This window comes from Polypterus senegalus, chromosome 18 (assembly GCF_016835505.1).
Source record: "Polypterus senegalus isolate Bchr_013 chromosome 18, ASM1683550v1, whole genome shotgun sequence".
Lineage (NCBI taxonomy): Eukaryota > Metazoa > Chordata > Cladistia > Polypteriformes > Polypteridae > Polypterus > Polypterus senegalus.
Window position 1 is genome coordinate 49,139,532 of NC_053171.1, and position 16,652 is coordinate 49,156,183.

The 16,652-nt window shown below is 37.6% G+C and overlaps 1 protein-coding gene across 1 annotated transcript in view; it reads right to left on the reverse strand.

Annotated features, from left to right (window-relative positions):
• Positions 1–11,673, reverse strand: part of spata7 (spermatogenesis associated 7) — a 32,882-nt gene extending 21,209 nt beyond the window's left edge. Inside the window, exons 1-3 of the mRNA XM_039741378.1 lie at positions 11,114–11,673; positions 6,603–6,695; positions 6,198–6,245 (exon numbers count right to left, since the gene is read on the reverse strand). Coding sequence (XP_039597312.1) covers positions 6,198–6,245; positions 6,603–6,695; positions 11,114–11,150 — 178 coding nt within the window. The 5' untranslated portion in view covers positions 11,151–11,673. The remainder of the gene's footprint in view (positions 1–6,197; positions 6,246–6,602; positions 6,696–11,113) is intronic.
• Positions 11,674–16,652: the final 4,979 nt, after the last annotated feature.

Sequence of the window (16,652 nt, forward strand, 5' to 3'; positions counted from 1 at the left end):
TGAAGATTTTGCTTCCTTGTGAAATTTTCAAACAATCCCATTAATAGTTATACTGTATGTTTTTATCACACAGCTTGTTACTCACTCTCCATTTTTTTCCTTCATTTGGATCCATTTGCTTAAAGATAATAACACTTGATTGTGTCTTTTCCCTTAACTAATTAAAAATGACCTTCAAATGAAGTGGTAAGTAACAGTGGAGTTACCAATATGATTCAATTTGCACCTGGGTCTTTATGAAATCTGTTTCAAACTAAGTAATTAGAAAGTGACAGGAAAACATTTAATGTGTAACATGTCAGTGAGATATACAGTACTGTGAAAAAATAAGCACCGCATAAGTGTAAGAAAAGTGTATGTTCTTGAATATATTTGGATGTACATATATTTGATCTTCACTTCAAAGACGGACAGACGGATAGACAGACAGACAGATGCCGTACATGTGCTTTCTCAAATAACAATGGAAATTGTTGTCTACAGTCATTTCAGAAAAATGCCTTTGGCAGAAATAACTTTTTTTTAAGTGTCTTTTGTATTTGCCAATCAGTCCCCTTCATCGACCTGTAAAATTCCATAACAATTATAAAATATTGCTGCTCACATATAAAGTTTTCTGTGGTCTTAGACCCCAATAAATAGGTAACTTTCTAATTCCTTATAATCCCACTTGCTTACTTTGATCTCAAGGAGCAGGATATCTTGTAGTTCTCAAGATAAAGAAAGCCACAGCTGGAAATAGAAAACTCAGTAATAAAGCAGAATGTCTATGGAATAATCTTACTGTAGAGGTGGGAGATTCAGACAGTCTTTCTGAGATCAAATCTAGGCTAAAGGGATTTGTTTAGTCAATTCCATAAATAAATATTTAAAACTCACAGTGAAATTTACACCTCTGTTTGAGTTTTCTCTCTTCTTTTAGGTTGCTACCTTACTGTATTATTTTAATCATAGTACTTTAATTTGTGTAAATGATGTACTAGAATAACAACTGTTAGTAAAAACTGCCTACACAAGTGGTAATGAAAATAGAAATGAGAGGCAATAAACAGAACTAAATGTTATAAACAATAAGATTATTTAATAAATACATAAAAAAATATAATAAGAATAATAACATACTCACTTGAGTGCAAATAAATTGGCCCCCGGCTTTATGAAGAAGGGCAAACATTGTAAATGATGCAGAGAACTTTCATTTTGTTCATTAATTATTCAGTTCTGGCCTAAGAAACTTTTGCCTTCCCTGTCACAGATATGTTATGACCTTTTTCTTGGGTTTTAAGTCCCAGGAATCTGTAAAGCTGCTGTGTGACAATACTTGCTGTAAAATGTGTTATATAAATAAAATCTGATTGATTGATAGATACATGTTGGGGGTGTACTAACTTATAAAGCAGATTGAACAGGGATGCAGACACCCAGCTTCACTTCAAAGTAAGTGACTGAACTCTTCGTGCCAGGACCAGTCTGTACTTTATCTGTTATTAAAAGAGTAAATCAGAGTAACAGAGGCCCCTCAGCAAGCTACTTGAGTCAGAAGTGCGAAATGGACAAAGAGCTGTAAATCAATGAATAACCGTTATGATAGACAAAATAATGTACCTATGGGAAGGCACTGATTTTGTAACTGGTAGTGACTTTAATCCAATCAGGAGAGGTTCCAAATTCCTTCATAAACCAGTTGCACTCATTCCATCTAGGACTTCTGTGGAAACTGAGTGAAATCTCTGGAGATTCTCTTGGATCAGGACCAGCTGGTCAAGCACCTGGAACACTTCCAGGTGGGCTATAAAACGGGCCAGCCTCTCTTTATTCGAGGCCAGAATCGGGAAGAAGAGGACGAGGTTGCCTGGGAGGAGTGGTGGTGCCAGGAAGGGTTATTAGAGCTCTGTGTTAAAGTGCTTTGGGACTGTGTTGGGCCTGTGGGACACAGGGAAGACGTGCGTCCACGGGTGAAGAGAAATAAAAAAGCCGGTTTGTTTTACACGTGCCTCTGTGTAGTCTGTGCTGGGTCAGGCGCTATATAGCGCCTTTTACAACCTGTATATGCCGTTATGGTATTTCAATAAATTGTATTACTCAGGTTTTTTAAAACAAGTTTGCTTGAGTTAACTTGATATAAGTCTAGAGGACAGAGACCTGCCTCCGACAACAGAAAAAGGTAAAGTAAATAAAGTGGGAGCCAAACCAAAGTATTTGACTAATTACTGGAATTGCCAAAGGCGAAACTGATATTTGATTAACTGTTAAATCTCACTTCATTTTTTACACTTTATTATTATAAATATTGAATAAAAAACAAACAAAGAATGATTTCCTAACTTTAGCCTTTTGGTAGTCTTTTCCCAAAGGGACATAACTGCATCCATTTGGGTTATTTCTGTTCGATATATTCCCATGCTAACAAGTCTCTGTATTATGCCTGGGACGAGACATGACTTTTTCAGAGAGATACTTTCACATCCCGCGAGACGAGACTTTGTGCCAAGAGATTTAACCACATCCGAGGCCGGAAATAAAAGACAAAGAGTACATGACAAAGTAGAATGTAGTAAAGAATTAAAAAACGTTCCTGCGATACACATGCAGAGCAGGTTAGAGATTATTAAAGTACTAAAATTCAAAAGTCTCAAAAATATGATAGTAAAGATCGCATTAACACAAACAAAAGGAAATTATTACTCAGTGAAATAATGGAATAGCAAAAACAGATTGAATATATTCTTCAGATTTAAACTTTAAATCTGAGACTTGTAGATCATCTAATTAATGTTGCCATCAGGGAAAAGTACTGTTTCTTCCCAATGAAGAGGTGTATCTGCGAGAATTAAAAGGTTTGTTGTTTGGTGAAAGTGAAATCCACATACATGAGCAGCAGAGACACAAATTGGCTGGCATGTACGATGTTGGCGAGCAAAGGGAACCCTAGTATATTATATATTCTTCAAATTAAATAGAGGATAAAAATACTATTTTGTCATATTCAAATTTAAGGGGTATGCAGCAATCTTAATTTGCATTTATTAAATAAAAAACCCTCAAAGTGAACTTTTCCATTCCTACTTACAGGCTACTTCACAATGACTGCAGTGCAGTCTGGCTTTTCACTGTCACACTTCCTTTCAGCTCAGCATCCAGGTTTAAGCAAGCATGACAAAGTGAGTTACAGTTAGTGTAAAGATCTAAAACTGACAAGTATTTTTAAAATATTATGAACAGCTGAAGGACAAGGAGAAAATGTGAAGTTAGCCAAGTACATACATCTTTTAACAGCAATGGCAAAAACGATAAGGGAAATTGATATAAAAAAATAAATTCTTAAAAAGGACCAAAATACGATGAGGAAAAAAAATTAAAAAGGAAATTCAAAAATTACTTGAAAAACTTAAGAGAAATATAAAAGTAAGGAATTTTAATTCAGTAAAGAGAGATGAGTAAAAAAGTGCAGTTTGTTTATACATACCACTTTTATGATGAAAATTGCCTCCAGTCACTACAATGCAATTATTTTCGACCGAAAACATCAGACGTAATTGGTAGCAAAAGGCATAACCAAAGTTATGTTTAGGGAAAGATGAGATAATTGCTTTGGGCGGCAGACATTTTCAGGCAGATATTTTGTTTTCTTTATTAACTTTTATGAAGTCGCAAAAAACAATTGTTTTTTTTTTTTATTATTAATTTTATTGCAATTCATACAAAGCAATCAAGTTTTTACAAAAAGAAAAATTGAGTTAAGAACAGATCGATCCCCACCCCGGAGAGAGAGAGCAAGCCAAACGGCGTAAAATTTAAGGCTTGTAAACATAATTAAATTAATAAATTCTCTGTGCTTAATGACCTTATTTTAAAATGTTACTGATTAGATCCTGCCATGTTTTGAAAAAGTCTGTACGGATCCTCTAACTGAGTATTTGATTTTTTCCAATTTCAAATAATATAACACATCGGTTTCCCACTGACTTAAAAGAGGAGAGTTTGGGTTCTTCCAGTTTATCAGAATAAGTCTGCGTGCCAAAAGTGTAGTGAATGCAATCTCAATTTGTTTGTCCTTCTCCACTTTAAGCCCCTCTGGAAGAACCCCAAACACAGCTGCTAATGGGTTAGGAGGGATTGTGAATCCAAGGCTGTCTGAGAGGTAATTAAAAATTTTGGTCCAGAATGATGTTAATTTGGTGCAGGCCCAGAACATGTGACCTAGTGAGGCTGGGGCTTGGTTGCAACGTTCGCAGGTTGGATCATGCCCTGGAAACATTTTGGACAGTTTTAGTCGAGGCAGATGTGCTCGATATATAATTTTGAGTTGTATAATTGTATGCTTTGCGCATATGGAGCTCGAGTGAATTCTCTGCATTGCTACTTTCCACTCCTTTTCTGATATATTAATTGAGAGATTTTTTTTCCTAGTGTTCTCTTGGATCTTTGAAAGGGAGGGATTGTAAAATGATTTTATATATTGTAGAGATGGAGTCAAAATCCTCGAGATTGAGCAATATTTTTTCCAGCATGGATGAGGGTGCAAGATGAGGAAAATTTGGAAGGTTCTGTTTAACAAAGTTCCTGATTTGAAGATAGTGAAAGAAATGTGTAGCTGGAATGTTAAATTTGGAATGTAATTGTTCATAGGATGCAAAGACGTTGTCTATATAAAGATCATTAAGCAAGTTAATTCCAAATTATTTCCAGATATTAAAAACTGCATATGTTTGTGAAGGTTGAAAGAGGTGGTTCTCTTGCAGAGGTGCCACAGATAGAAGCTTCTCCGTCTTAAAATGCTTTCTACATTGGTTCCAGATTCTAAGTGAGTGGAGCACAATTGGGTTATTTGTATATTGCCGATAACGTGTATTTATTGGAGCACAGAGCAAGGAATACAAAGAAGTACTGCAGGATTTTATTTCTATTGTGGTCCACGTGTATGTTCTTCTATTTGTGTCCAGGTTCTTATCGCCTGTATATTTGCTGCCCAGTAATAAAACTGGAATTTAGGTAGAGCCATGCCGCCTTCTGCCTTTTGTCTTTGTAGGGTCGCTCTTTTGTTGCGTGGATGTTTTGAATTCCAAATAAACGAGGTTATTGTTGAATCTAATTGCCTAAAAAATGATTTATTTATGTATATTGGAATGTTTTGAAATAAAAAAGGAGCTTAGGAAGAATATTCATCTTAACAGTGTTAATTCTTCCAGCTAGTCTGAGATGAAGGGTTGACCATCTATGCAAGTCTTGTTTAATTTTTTTCAAGCAGACGGTGAAATTTTGTTGATATAGAGCTTTATGTTTACCCCTAGGTATTTAAACTGTTCTGCAATGACAAAAGGTAGGGTATCTAATCAAATATTATATGCTTGAGATTTCACTGGAAAGAGTACACTTTTATTCAGATTAATTCTGAGACCAGAGATCCTTTGAAATTCTGTGAGTGCTGTTAAGAATGCAGGTCTTGATGTAACAATTGTTTTCAATTCACTTAAATATTCTGACAGAAAAAACACTTTCTTTTTTTTTTTAAAAAAAAAAACTAGCTGTGTAAGCCTGTGCTGTAAAAAGCCTGGGGTCCTAGAAACTATTGAAATTGTCAGAAAATAAACTGAAATGTAGAGATGTTAGGTAATTGAAGGTAACTACTCTGGGAATCTCTCTCCTAGAAGGATTCGTTTTTCCAACATGCTTGCATTGCTTGTGCATTAGGGGCGGGAAGAAAAGTAAAAGGGATAACGGTTTGCTGATGTTAGCGGCTAAGTGACTTTGTCTTTCTTCTGAGGTTTCATTTTGCTGACGTGTTGGCCTTGCTTGTGTTATTAGTGGCTAAGCGAGTTGTCCGTTTCCTCTGAGGCGGAGCCCTTACCCCAACTCCAACTCTCACTTCTGAGCCAGACAGACACACACACTTCCACGCGTAGACGTTTATACATAAGATAATCCTGACTTCAATTACTAATCTGATAATTAGCCATTCATTTTCTAAAGTTCTTTCTTCCTGGATGATGTTATTGGATGCTAGGGCCTATCCTAGCAGCAATGAACAAAAAGTCAATTCTAACACTTGAAAGGATGCCAGCTTATAAACAGCAAAGAATATATCATACAGGTTTAATTTGTATACACAATATACTATTACAGCAATTAAAAGAATATAATTACCTTGGAATGCCTTAAAGAAACTTTAGTAAAAAAAATTAACAAAACATACTTACATTTAATACTTGTAATTAGACTTCGAGGGGCTGAGCAATCGACAGCAGCTGCAATGACAGAGCAAAGCATAATAATTGTGCATTTACAAATATATATTTGTCTACATAAATATACAGTATTATAATGATTTCTTAGAAAAAAATTGTACTGAAAATACCCCAACACCAAGAAAGTCCATGGAAGCATATGTCACTCATTTTAACTTATATTTGTTCTTTATAAAATGTGAATTCACAGCATTTCTTCTTTTTTGTGTGTGTCCTCAACCAAATAAAAGAGGAGAAACTCTGCCATATTGCAGAAGATATTTAGTTGATTATGCAGCTCTGAGGCATCCTTTATCACAAAAAACAAATGATTGCAACAGAAATTATTATATTATAAAATGTATTATTTTACCCTACCTTTTGCAGATAAAACCTTTTTGTAATGTGAGAGCATATGGTCCTGAATTAGACACTTGCTGATTAGTTTGCTGGAAGTTCCTGGGAAGAAGGCTGTAAGAATCAAAAAAAAAAAAGGAAATAAAAACATTTCTCATACTGAAAGAAATAAAAATGTATCTTTACAAAAAAAATTAAATTGGACAGTGTTGATATTTTTTTACTCCCGGACTGTCTAAATACCTTCTCTGATGTTTAGAATATTATAGATACAGGCTGTTCAAGTCCCACACAAATGTTCTTCTGCTTTGCTCTCACCCTAGCTCGTCACATCTGTCCTGACCTACACTACCTCACTCCTCACTCCATCCAGTCTGCAGTTTGTTCTTCCACAATGCCTCCATTCTATGTCAACCTGCCTGCTTACTACACCTCCTTACTTTTAGTTTTTGTTCCCAAACTATGCATGCAGATTTCCCTCTGCATCAGAACAGACTCCAGTATACCAGCATTCTAGTGCCTCTCCTAACCCTTCCTCTATACTTGATATCTGCTTTCTTCCAGTCAATTCCACTTATGATTAGTAAAATGTCTTTCACCCCTGTCCTTCACTGAATATACTGTTTGTTTGTGTCCATGGAATATTCGGTTGTTGTCCAGCCTCATGCCATGCTCATCCTCATTGTGATCCTCAGATTTGTACTGAAACATACTCCATGTATAACGTGTTTTAGTAAGTTACCTTCAACAAAAACTTTTGATAAATAAAGAAAAATATTACCAGTCATATGAATTATACAAGCAGAATGGTAAAATGTGTGAGGTTAAATTCAAAACATTCAATTTGTACTTAACTATTGGGAAGCACAGAAAAAGCTCAGATTTCATTATTCCTAAATGGCAAATCATTGACTCACTTTTGTTGTTTGTCAAATCTCACTTAAAGAGTGGATGGAGCCTCTTGCTATTGGTGAAGAAAACATAGATACAATTGAGTACTGCAACATTGTCCTTTGCCTTATATCTCTGAAACACTGTGGCGAGTATCTGAAAGCACTCCACACATTCACAGCATTCTGTAGAGGCTTTGCTTGCGCTTGACCTGTTTGGCTAAAGTGCATCTCCGTGACAGCTGAAATGAAGCTCCACAGGGTGTTTGTGTGGCTCCAATATTTTCTCACTCACTGCCGCGTCCTGTTTATGTCCTGATGTGTGCACAGTATGTGACACACTGGAGCTGATATGCCCAGTCTTAGAGTGGAGAAGGCTGATATACCTGAAATGAACTATGACTATTAAAATAAATAAGTAAGTGGTATTTACTGAGTTGACGCGTTCTCTAGTTAAGTGATTGACACTTTTGCCTATAGAAACAAGACTTCAGTTTTAATTTTAGTCATATAAAAAAAAAGAGTCAAATTCTCGCTTAGAGGATATGGTCAAAACTTTTTAAAAATATGACACATTTTAGAATAAGCATTTATATCGGGGAAAAGGACATTCTCCCGTCTTTGTTGTTTTTAAAGATTTTCTTTTGCTGCTGGCTCTCCTCTCTTTCTCTCAGGAGGGGCCTGAATTCTGTTTTGTTAAGTTTGACTTGATTGTATGTAATGTTATCTTCTTTGTTGTATAAATTAAACTTGATCGTATGGAATGTTATTTTCTCCAAATAAAATTTAAAACAATGTAAAAAAAAACAGTTGCAATGTATTGTGGAATTGAAATGCAGTTCATAATACATTAATATTTTAAAACAAAACTGCTTTATTATGGTATTGTGACCCAGGTATCATGATAACATCATATTGTGGGGTCCCCATCAAATCTCACCTTGACTTCCTGACAACTCCTGTTACTACAGTAGTCACACTTTCTTCCTTTACCGAACAACTTGAAAGATGGCATGGTTTGTGACTGAACTGAGTCTGTATAAACGAGGGTACGTGTGCAATTGTAACATGATAGGCTGGCATCTATATGGTAGGTTCTTGCCTTCCTGCAAGAATTCATTCCAACTTCGTATGATCGTTTTGAAGGACATAGTAGGTTCAGGAAATGGATACTAGAAAACTGTAAGCTGCGCACTGAAAAACAGAATACTATGTTATTACCTTCAGCCACTGTCTAAACCCACTTCAGATCGATGAGGTGCACGTGTGTTAGGCTGGCCCAAGGCAAGACTCAGCTTTTCACAAGGCTCCTCGGCCCTCTAATTTCCACCCGTATCCTAAAGATGTGATTGGCTGGTGAATGTTAATTGCGCCTGTGTCTGTGAGTGTATCCTGTAATACAGGACCCTCGTCCAGAGACAACTCCTGCTTTATACTCTACAGTGCTGGGGCCACTTCTGAGAACCTACAAAGGAATAAGAAGGACTAGAAAATAAATCAGCTTCTCATTTGAGTCACCCTTCTTGTGTAATACAACATGGCACTCTTGTTTTGTAGGTAGTTAAGTCAAAAGAATTCCTTTCTTTTTGTGTATAAGGTTTTCTGATGCTCTACTGCAGCACCACTTACAGAGGAGCAGTTTGTTGTCAACTCAGAATTTGAGGTCTAAACTACATCTACTTGATTTTGTTTCATTTTATTTAAAGAACAGATAAAAAACTAACACATATAATAACACATTACAGAGAAAATCCATCAAAGTTAACTTATTTACTTCATTAAACCGGAATGAAATTAGAATCACGTTTTCTGTGTTTTGTTTCTAGTGTAAACTAGCTGAATTAAATGGTCAGATTCAATGAACAGTTTGTGTCATCTACACTTTAAAAATAAAGGTGCCAAAGTGTTTCTTTAGAACGATGTCATTGTTGGCTGGCAAAAGAACCATCCGCACGAAGGTTTGGGAAAAATTCTTTAATCATTTAGATCTTTAACAGTTCCAAAAATAACCATGAATAGATAACAGATTTGTGAAACACCAACGGGTTCCAAATTATAAAAGGATTTTTGCTGCATACAGTAACACAGGCTAAGTGCAACATTTTTGATCTGTTAGTATCCTTTGCCTACTATAGATTAAAGATTTGTTTTATGAACCTTTTCAAAGTCCAAAGAGACAATTTCATATGCAAAAAACCCCTTTCCATAATGAAATGCTTTGCTGTTAAGTAATGGCCTTATAAGAAACTGCACCACCCAGTGAAGTGCCATTAAAGAACCGGTGTGTGGCACCTTCATATGAATTCCACCTAAATTTGAATCCCACAAAGGTCAGCACACCAATATACTTTGTTTACAGCATTATCTACAGTAAAACCTTTATGTTTTTCCAAAAAAATATTTTTTTTTAAACAAGGCATTGCCTACATTTTGTATACTTTAGTATGCTCATAATCGAGCATCCAGCAGCAAATACACATATTTTAAAGCATAAACCAAATGGCAAGGATACTCCACACTGTGCAGGTTGGAATAAACTGCAGGTGAGGTCACTAAATAAAGTCTCCAGGGCAAAAGGTTTTGGTACAAAACCAAAACTTCACTAACTAAACATTTGCATACTAATGCTAAGTTGGAAACATGCCTCCAAGGGTCGCTTTCCTGATAAAACACAGATACAGTCAATAAATAAACTTCCTCAGGGGGTCATTTTCGGCAAAAAACTTAGCCCTTCCAACCAGAGCCTGTACAAATTGGGAATTTGGAGTGGATATGCATAACACAAATTCAAATGTATATATCATATTCAAAAGAACAATTGCTTAAAAATAATATGTCATTTTCTAACTCGCTTAATCTAGACCCAGGTTGTGATTGGAAGCTGGAGCCTATCCCGGCTAGCATTGGGCAAAAGGCAGGAAGAAACCCTGGGCAGGACACAAGTCCACTGCAAGGTGAACACACACACACACACAAACAAACACACACACACACACACAAACAAACACATATATACATACATATTCGCCAATTCACCTAACCTACATGTCTCTGAGAGGAAATTGGAGCACCTGGAGAAAACCCACATGAACATATGGAGAACATACAAAAGGCACACAAAGAGGACACACAAACCGACGGTGACAGTGCAATCACCCTCTAAGAATAATATACTACTGTCGATTTTATTTTGTGCCAGAGTTGCTAGTTTAGCACAATAAAGTAAAAATCAAGGGAATAATATTTTAAGCTAGGAGTTTAGTCAGAGGCTAGAATTGGAGGCTGATAAAGAAAATTCAGATCCAAACTGTAAATCCAGTATTTTATTACGCTGATGTTTAAGTCAAAACATCGCTTTATAATGTATCTTTTAATACAAAAAATAACTCAACTATTAGTAATTCATTTCCTGCATCACAGCCCTACAAGTATTTTACAACAAGCCATGAGCAAATAGCGAATTTATTAGCTTTTGAAACTGATCAGAATGACTATTAAAAACATGAGCAGTTGTGCATCTAATCATTACACTGTATTTCTTAATTTCGGAACGGTGTCTCACAAAAAAGTTTGTAAATTATACGATCGGCGAAACGAGGGATCACATGTACACATCGTGCTGAAAATCTTGTTAATGCGTACCTTTATTTCCGTTCATGCTTGCAGACACAAATCCCATGCTCCCGTCCCTCCTCCACAACAATGATTACAATTCACTGATGTTAAAACATTCTAATTTTCTATCCTGGGGCAGTCGCTTAGGGCCATGGCGGTCAGACAGTACGTAGCTATCTTGTCGTCAAGTTGGTTGCTACGCAGTTTGGTCACATGACGCAAATGACGCGGTGAGCACGCTCGGAGCGCACGCGCATTCGCTTTCAAAGGCGGCCGAATTAAAACTGGGCGGTTCGATGCGTTAAATACGTTTGCCGGCAGTCCCGTCCACATTCCAGCGCTTTATGGCCCGCAGGCATACTCCGTGCTATGCGTGAAGTTATGCTATTGGGTGATTTACGGTATTTATTTTTAGTAGAAATGTCTACGGTTCTTCGGCAGTTGGAAAACAAAACTGATGTACACCAGAACGAAACTTTTACTGTTAATAAGACATTACAGCTACAAAAAAGATGTTACAAAGGTAGTTTGGGTGTGAATTGGGCAGTAGCGCATCAAATGCAGTGCAATCCGTATTAACTGCCCTCAACATACCCAATCTCGGCGCACACAACGTGCAATCCTTAAACACCCCTCCCGAAAATACTCCACAAAAACAGAAAAGAACACACACATTAAAATAAAAAATGGTGATTTTTCCTCATCTGGCATCAAACAACAGGTGTAGAATTTCAACTTGCTCTTGCCTTAAAAAGACGCAGCAAAGCGTTGATCACTTAATAATAGGTCTGTGCATATGTATGTATATACAAATAAATAAATAACTCCTCCTCTCCTGTGGTAATGGGCAAGCTTAAAACTGTACAAGATTTGCCAAGTACAGTACTTCTTAGCCTATTCCAGTTTTGAGGTGTGTGTGAAGTAAACATCATCTTGTTTATTAATTTAAAGACAGGATTAGATGTAATACAAATATTGCTCCTCTGATGGGTGAATCAGTTTTACTTGATGTCTTTTTATTTGTATATGCTTAGCAACAAATCAGATTATGCATAAATTCTCTGAATCACTCCTATGGATTGCTTAGTTCGGAGCCAACCGTGGACGGAACGCAGGGGACACTCATACGAAAAAAAAGCAAGACTAAAACACACATACACAATTCTATCTACTTATTTTTCCAATAATGGTTACCAGATATACACTGCTTTAAATAACGACATCAAAAATTATTCAGAGCTACGGTTTGGCACAATCGTCTTGTAGAGGGTTGGTTCTTGTCACGCTTCTAAAGCTTTCGGAATGAATTCCAGCTCCTCGCTGTGGTATGATCTTGCTTGGACATACTCTTAAAGGTCACAGTCCCTCAGTTTATTCGATGTACTATTTGGTGCTGCTTATTTTATCTCTCGTTGTTTCAGCTGTGGCCATCGGATGTAATGAGTGCCCATCCCTGCCCGCTCTTTACGAACAATTAACTTTCCATCTCAAATCGCTGACTCTGCACACTGCGCAGCCGTTCACAATCTGTTTACCAGCTGGCCCTGCGGAGGTCACTAGAACCGCAGTGACACGGCAGGCTGGCGTCTCGTGTTACGCAGCACGGAAGTGTGCGGCTACTGACACTTGCTTTCTTCCCACAAGAGTGAAAACAAAACAAATCGTCACAGTCATCGGGGTAAATACGTCTATCCACCCATACGTCCGTGCATTCATCCATCTCGTCTCTAATAAGCGTATTCGGACCCAGCTGCAGTGGGCTGAAAACGTGACTTGAGCCTGGTTGGGATGACAGGACAGTCACGCACACACCCGCACTGACTCATACCGCAACCATTTAGTGTCATTCGTTTTTTCACGAGTTTCAATGTTTTACTCCGCACAGACTCGCAAGGTTTCTGTCATATCCCAAGAAGAGAGTACAATTTGCCGTTCTGTAAACTGTAAGATGCCTGCATCCTGAAAAATTCCGATTTTCCACGGGAGTTTGTACTGTCTTCTTTTCCGCTGATCTGACTTGCCCAACTTACAAACCTATCGAAGAGGCGTAACAGTCTTGCTCAATAGCATCTTCCGTACGTATAGTGATTCGAAACGTGACTTCCAAGGCCATACTGCAGAATATATGAATATGAAACAAACAAACGGGTAGCTTCCTTTAGCTGCAGTTTCAGGACCTCTCAGCGTGCGCAAGCGCAGGAGTCTAAATTTATTCAGACAATAATGAGGACAAAAAAGATACAGAAATAAGTGGCACTGTATGTCGATTTTTCTCGGCTAAAGTTTAAAAAGTGCCAAATTTTATAATAAATTATAGGACCGCTATAGCATTGGAGCATTATAGTGCTTACACCTTAATTTCCTAAGGAAGTTAATTATGTGTGGAGCGTTCGTGTTCACCCCAACTGGTACCACTGGGAGTCTAGTCACGGCCTCTTTCTTCTCCCTGTCCTAAGGCAGGGTGATCGACGAGTTAGTTGCCCTGATGTGGGGCTGTATGCTCAATCATTGCACTGTTCGGGGTCGAATCGTGCATCAGTACTCGTTCTCTGTTGAAATAGGTGTATCAACCTGTGAAGATGACGAAAACAGGCCATTAAGCAGCCCCTTATAGGTTTTACACATCAGTGTCGTGCATTGCAGCGTCCGCAGCAAGAAACGCCGACACGTTCACATCAGAAAAATACTGCGGGTCGTTCGGCAGTGGGACAAAACCCGAGAATGCACAACAGTTCTATCCCCGCACGGTGGCTGGAGTGCCAATCCTGCTACCAACACCCAATTTTCCCCTACAAGTTGGAGAACCTGCTTACAGGGCTGGATGCAGATTAACGTCATCCACAGGACGAACAGGGAACACTTAAAAACTTCACATTAAATTGTTGTTCACTTGATAATCAAATTGGAATCCAAACGCTTTGATAATTCAGCGTTGTCCAGCTCTGAGGTCTGGCTACATTGCTACCCAGCTCTCTGCAACGGTGTACAGAATAAAGCGGGTGGTGAATGATATTTTAGTGCATGTACATACTGTCAATATTTTAAACTGTATATAATGATCAAAAAGGCAGCATGGCAACGGGCACTCTCCAGGGCTGGCTCTTTACTTTTGTGTTTGGTGTTCCCTAAATGGGCTCAGACTCCCCGTAGCTCTCAGACTGATTAAATTCACCGATAGAGGGCAGCACAGCAGTTTAATGGTCAACGCTGCCACTTCACTGTTGGTATCGTTGTGTCTGCAACGGATGTCGACAGGTACTGCGTCTTCTTTCCAGGTGTTAACTTGTTTGACGACTCTAAATTGTCCCCTAGCGAGGGCTGATGTATGGATGTGTAGTATGTGTAAGTGTGCCCTGTGATGGTCTGGTACCCAATCTAATGTTGGGTTGAGTCTTACACACAGAACGTAACACTACATTGGATTAATCAGGTTCGAAAATTGATGGACAGGCGGATGATCGATGTATGGATACATTTTCTGTATTTCTGTGGGTGAGACAGTGGATAATTTGGTCTTCCTTGCGCAAATATGTAAACGGACAGATAGGTTAGAAATACTCGCTGCAAATTCTCTCCTCTTGGTTGATCTCCATGTTAGCCACGGTTTTCGTGCATTCTGCATATTCTGTTTTCATCAGTGCGGCATTTCTGGTATGCTATTCCAAATAGTTTCATTGTGCGGAATTTCCGCCGAACGATCAATGTGGCGGTGTGCGATAGAGCTTTCTTCGAGATGACGTATAGCGGTGAGTGGATGGGTACTTTTAGCAACCATTAAGAAAGTATGAATGAAAACGAAAGTAATAATTATCTTGGACTACCTTACACTTAAGATGTTGTTAGCCACAAAGACGTAAGCTTGCACGTCTAAAAGCAAATTGCTGTTGGAAATTGCATGTTTGTGTCTTTAGCACATGCACAGAATGTTTTGTTTTATTTGGTTATTGATCTTTTTCGAAGATCGATTTAATTACACTAACCAATATAATTTATTGTCGGAAATGACGCTGCAAGGTCACCTTATTTTAACGAAGGAAGGAGCAAACGAGTCTCACAGTCTCAACGTAGCAACTCTCCTTGGTGCTGAAACGGGTTAACCGCAGATGATCCGAGTTTTCTTCATTCCCCCATCCAAATGTTAAAGCAACGAAGAGAGGATCATTACCTGTTGAGAGGAAATAATGGATCAGTATTATCACGACAAATTCTGAAAAATACGGCAATCTATTGACATTATAACGTGGTACTAGAGCCTAAAGACTGCTGGAGCAGAACATATTTCTTTAAAGCGTTTACCACAACGCTCCTTAAAAGCTCGTGTTGATCCTGACTGTTGTTTAATACTTCTGTTTATTACCGGGGCAGCAAAGCAGTTTAACAAAGAAGAGTCTGCCCAACATTAGAATTATTTCTGGTGTTATCGGTGGCTGTTTCGAACGTGAAACATACTGTATGGTCGGTCCGTCGATATAGATTACTTAGAAGACGTCAGGATTCTTTCGACCTGTCAAGAAAAACTGCCAACAAAAGTTAATCTTTCTTGAATATATAACTTTTACAGCATTCTACAATTTTCACAAATATAAATAAACGAATGAACTTAAAAATATTGTACAGATTCATATCTCGATTAGCACATGCCTCCTTAGTCGGGAATAAATATTTAATTTAAGCAGCACATCCCATTAATTTTTTCTTCCAGACCGGCAGTATCAATTATTAATGATCGTCTTTGCTGCATACATGGAGGTAGGAATGTAGGTTAGCCTTATTTGGTTGAGGTTGGCTAAGGAAGAACAATGGTGGGTTAGTGGGGTGCAAATATGTAATAATGCAAGGAGAAAAGTGTATTATCTCAGTATACACATCAAAAGGTAGATCATTATCTGCAGAAATTTAAATATATTCTTTTCTCATATTGTAAGAACTAAACCCGACAGAAGAAATTATTTATTATATTTAGTCTTGCTACTAAATACTCATAACAAAGCACACAGAAAAATTGTGACAAAAAATCAGTGAATGTGAATTTTCAATCTATGGGTTTTATGGTGGTCTTCACGACAGTTTAAGATAACATAAACAATCTCGTTTTTTAATAATTTCATGCTCCTTGGCTTTATTTAGGGTGGGGAAGGATACTTCTTTCAGAAATTTTTTTTTCTTTGCAAATCGTAGCACATAAAGTATACATAAACTGTGTTTTTTTTTACTGAATTTTTGGAAGTGTTCTGTTAAAAATAGTTCAGTATATGGCATTTTATTATTCTTTAATGGATTGTGTGGTTCCTTATAGAACCATTGCTTGACAAAGCACAATTCCATTCTGGGAAGGGTTCTCTGCATATGATATTGGTTCTTTCTACTTTGTAAAACTTCCTAATTGGTTAAAAAAAATGAAATCATGAACGCATGCGGGTAGGAAACCTAGCCGGACACTGACAGACTAGGGACTTAGCTTGTGTTATTAAATGCAGTAAGTGTCCTCTTAAATTCATGACTTATTAGTTTTTCACAAATCTATTCACGGTTACTTCTTGTATAGACCCGGTTACAGATCTACATG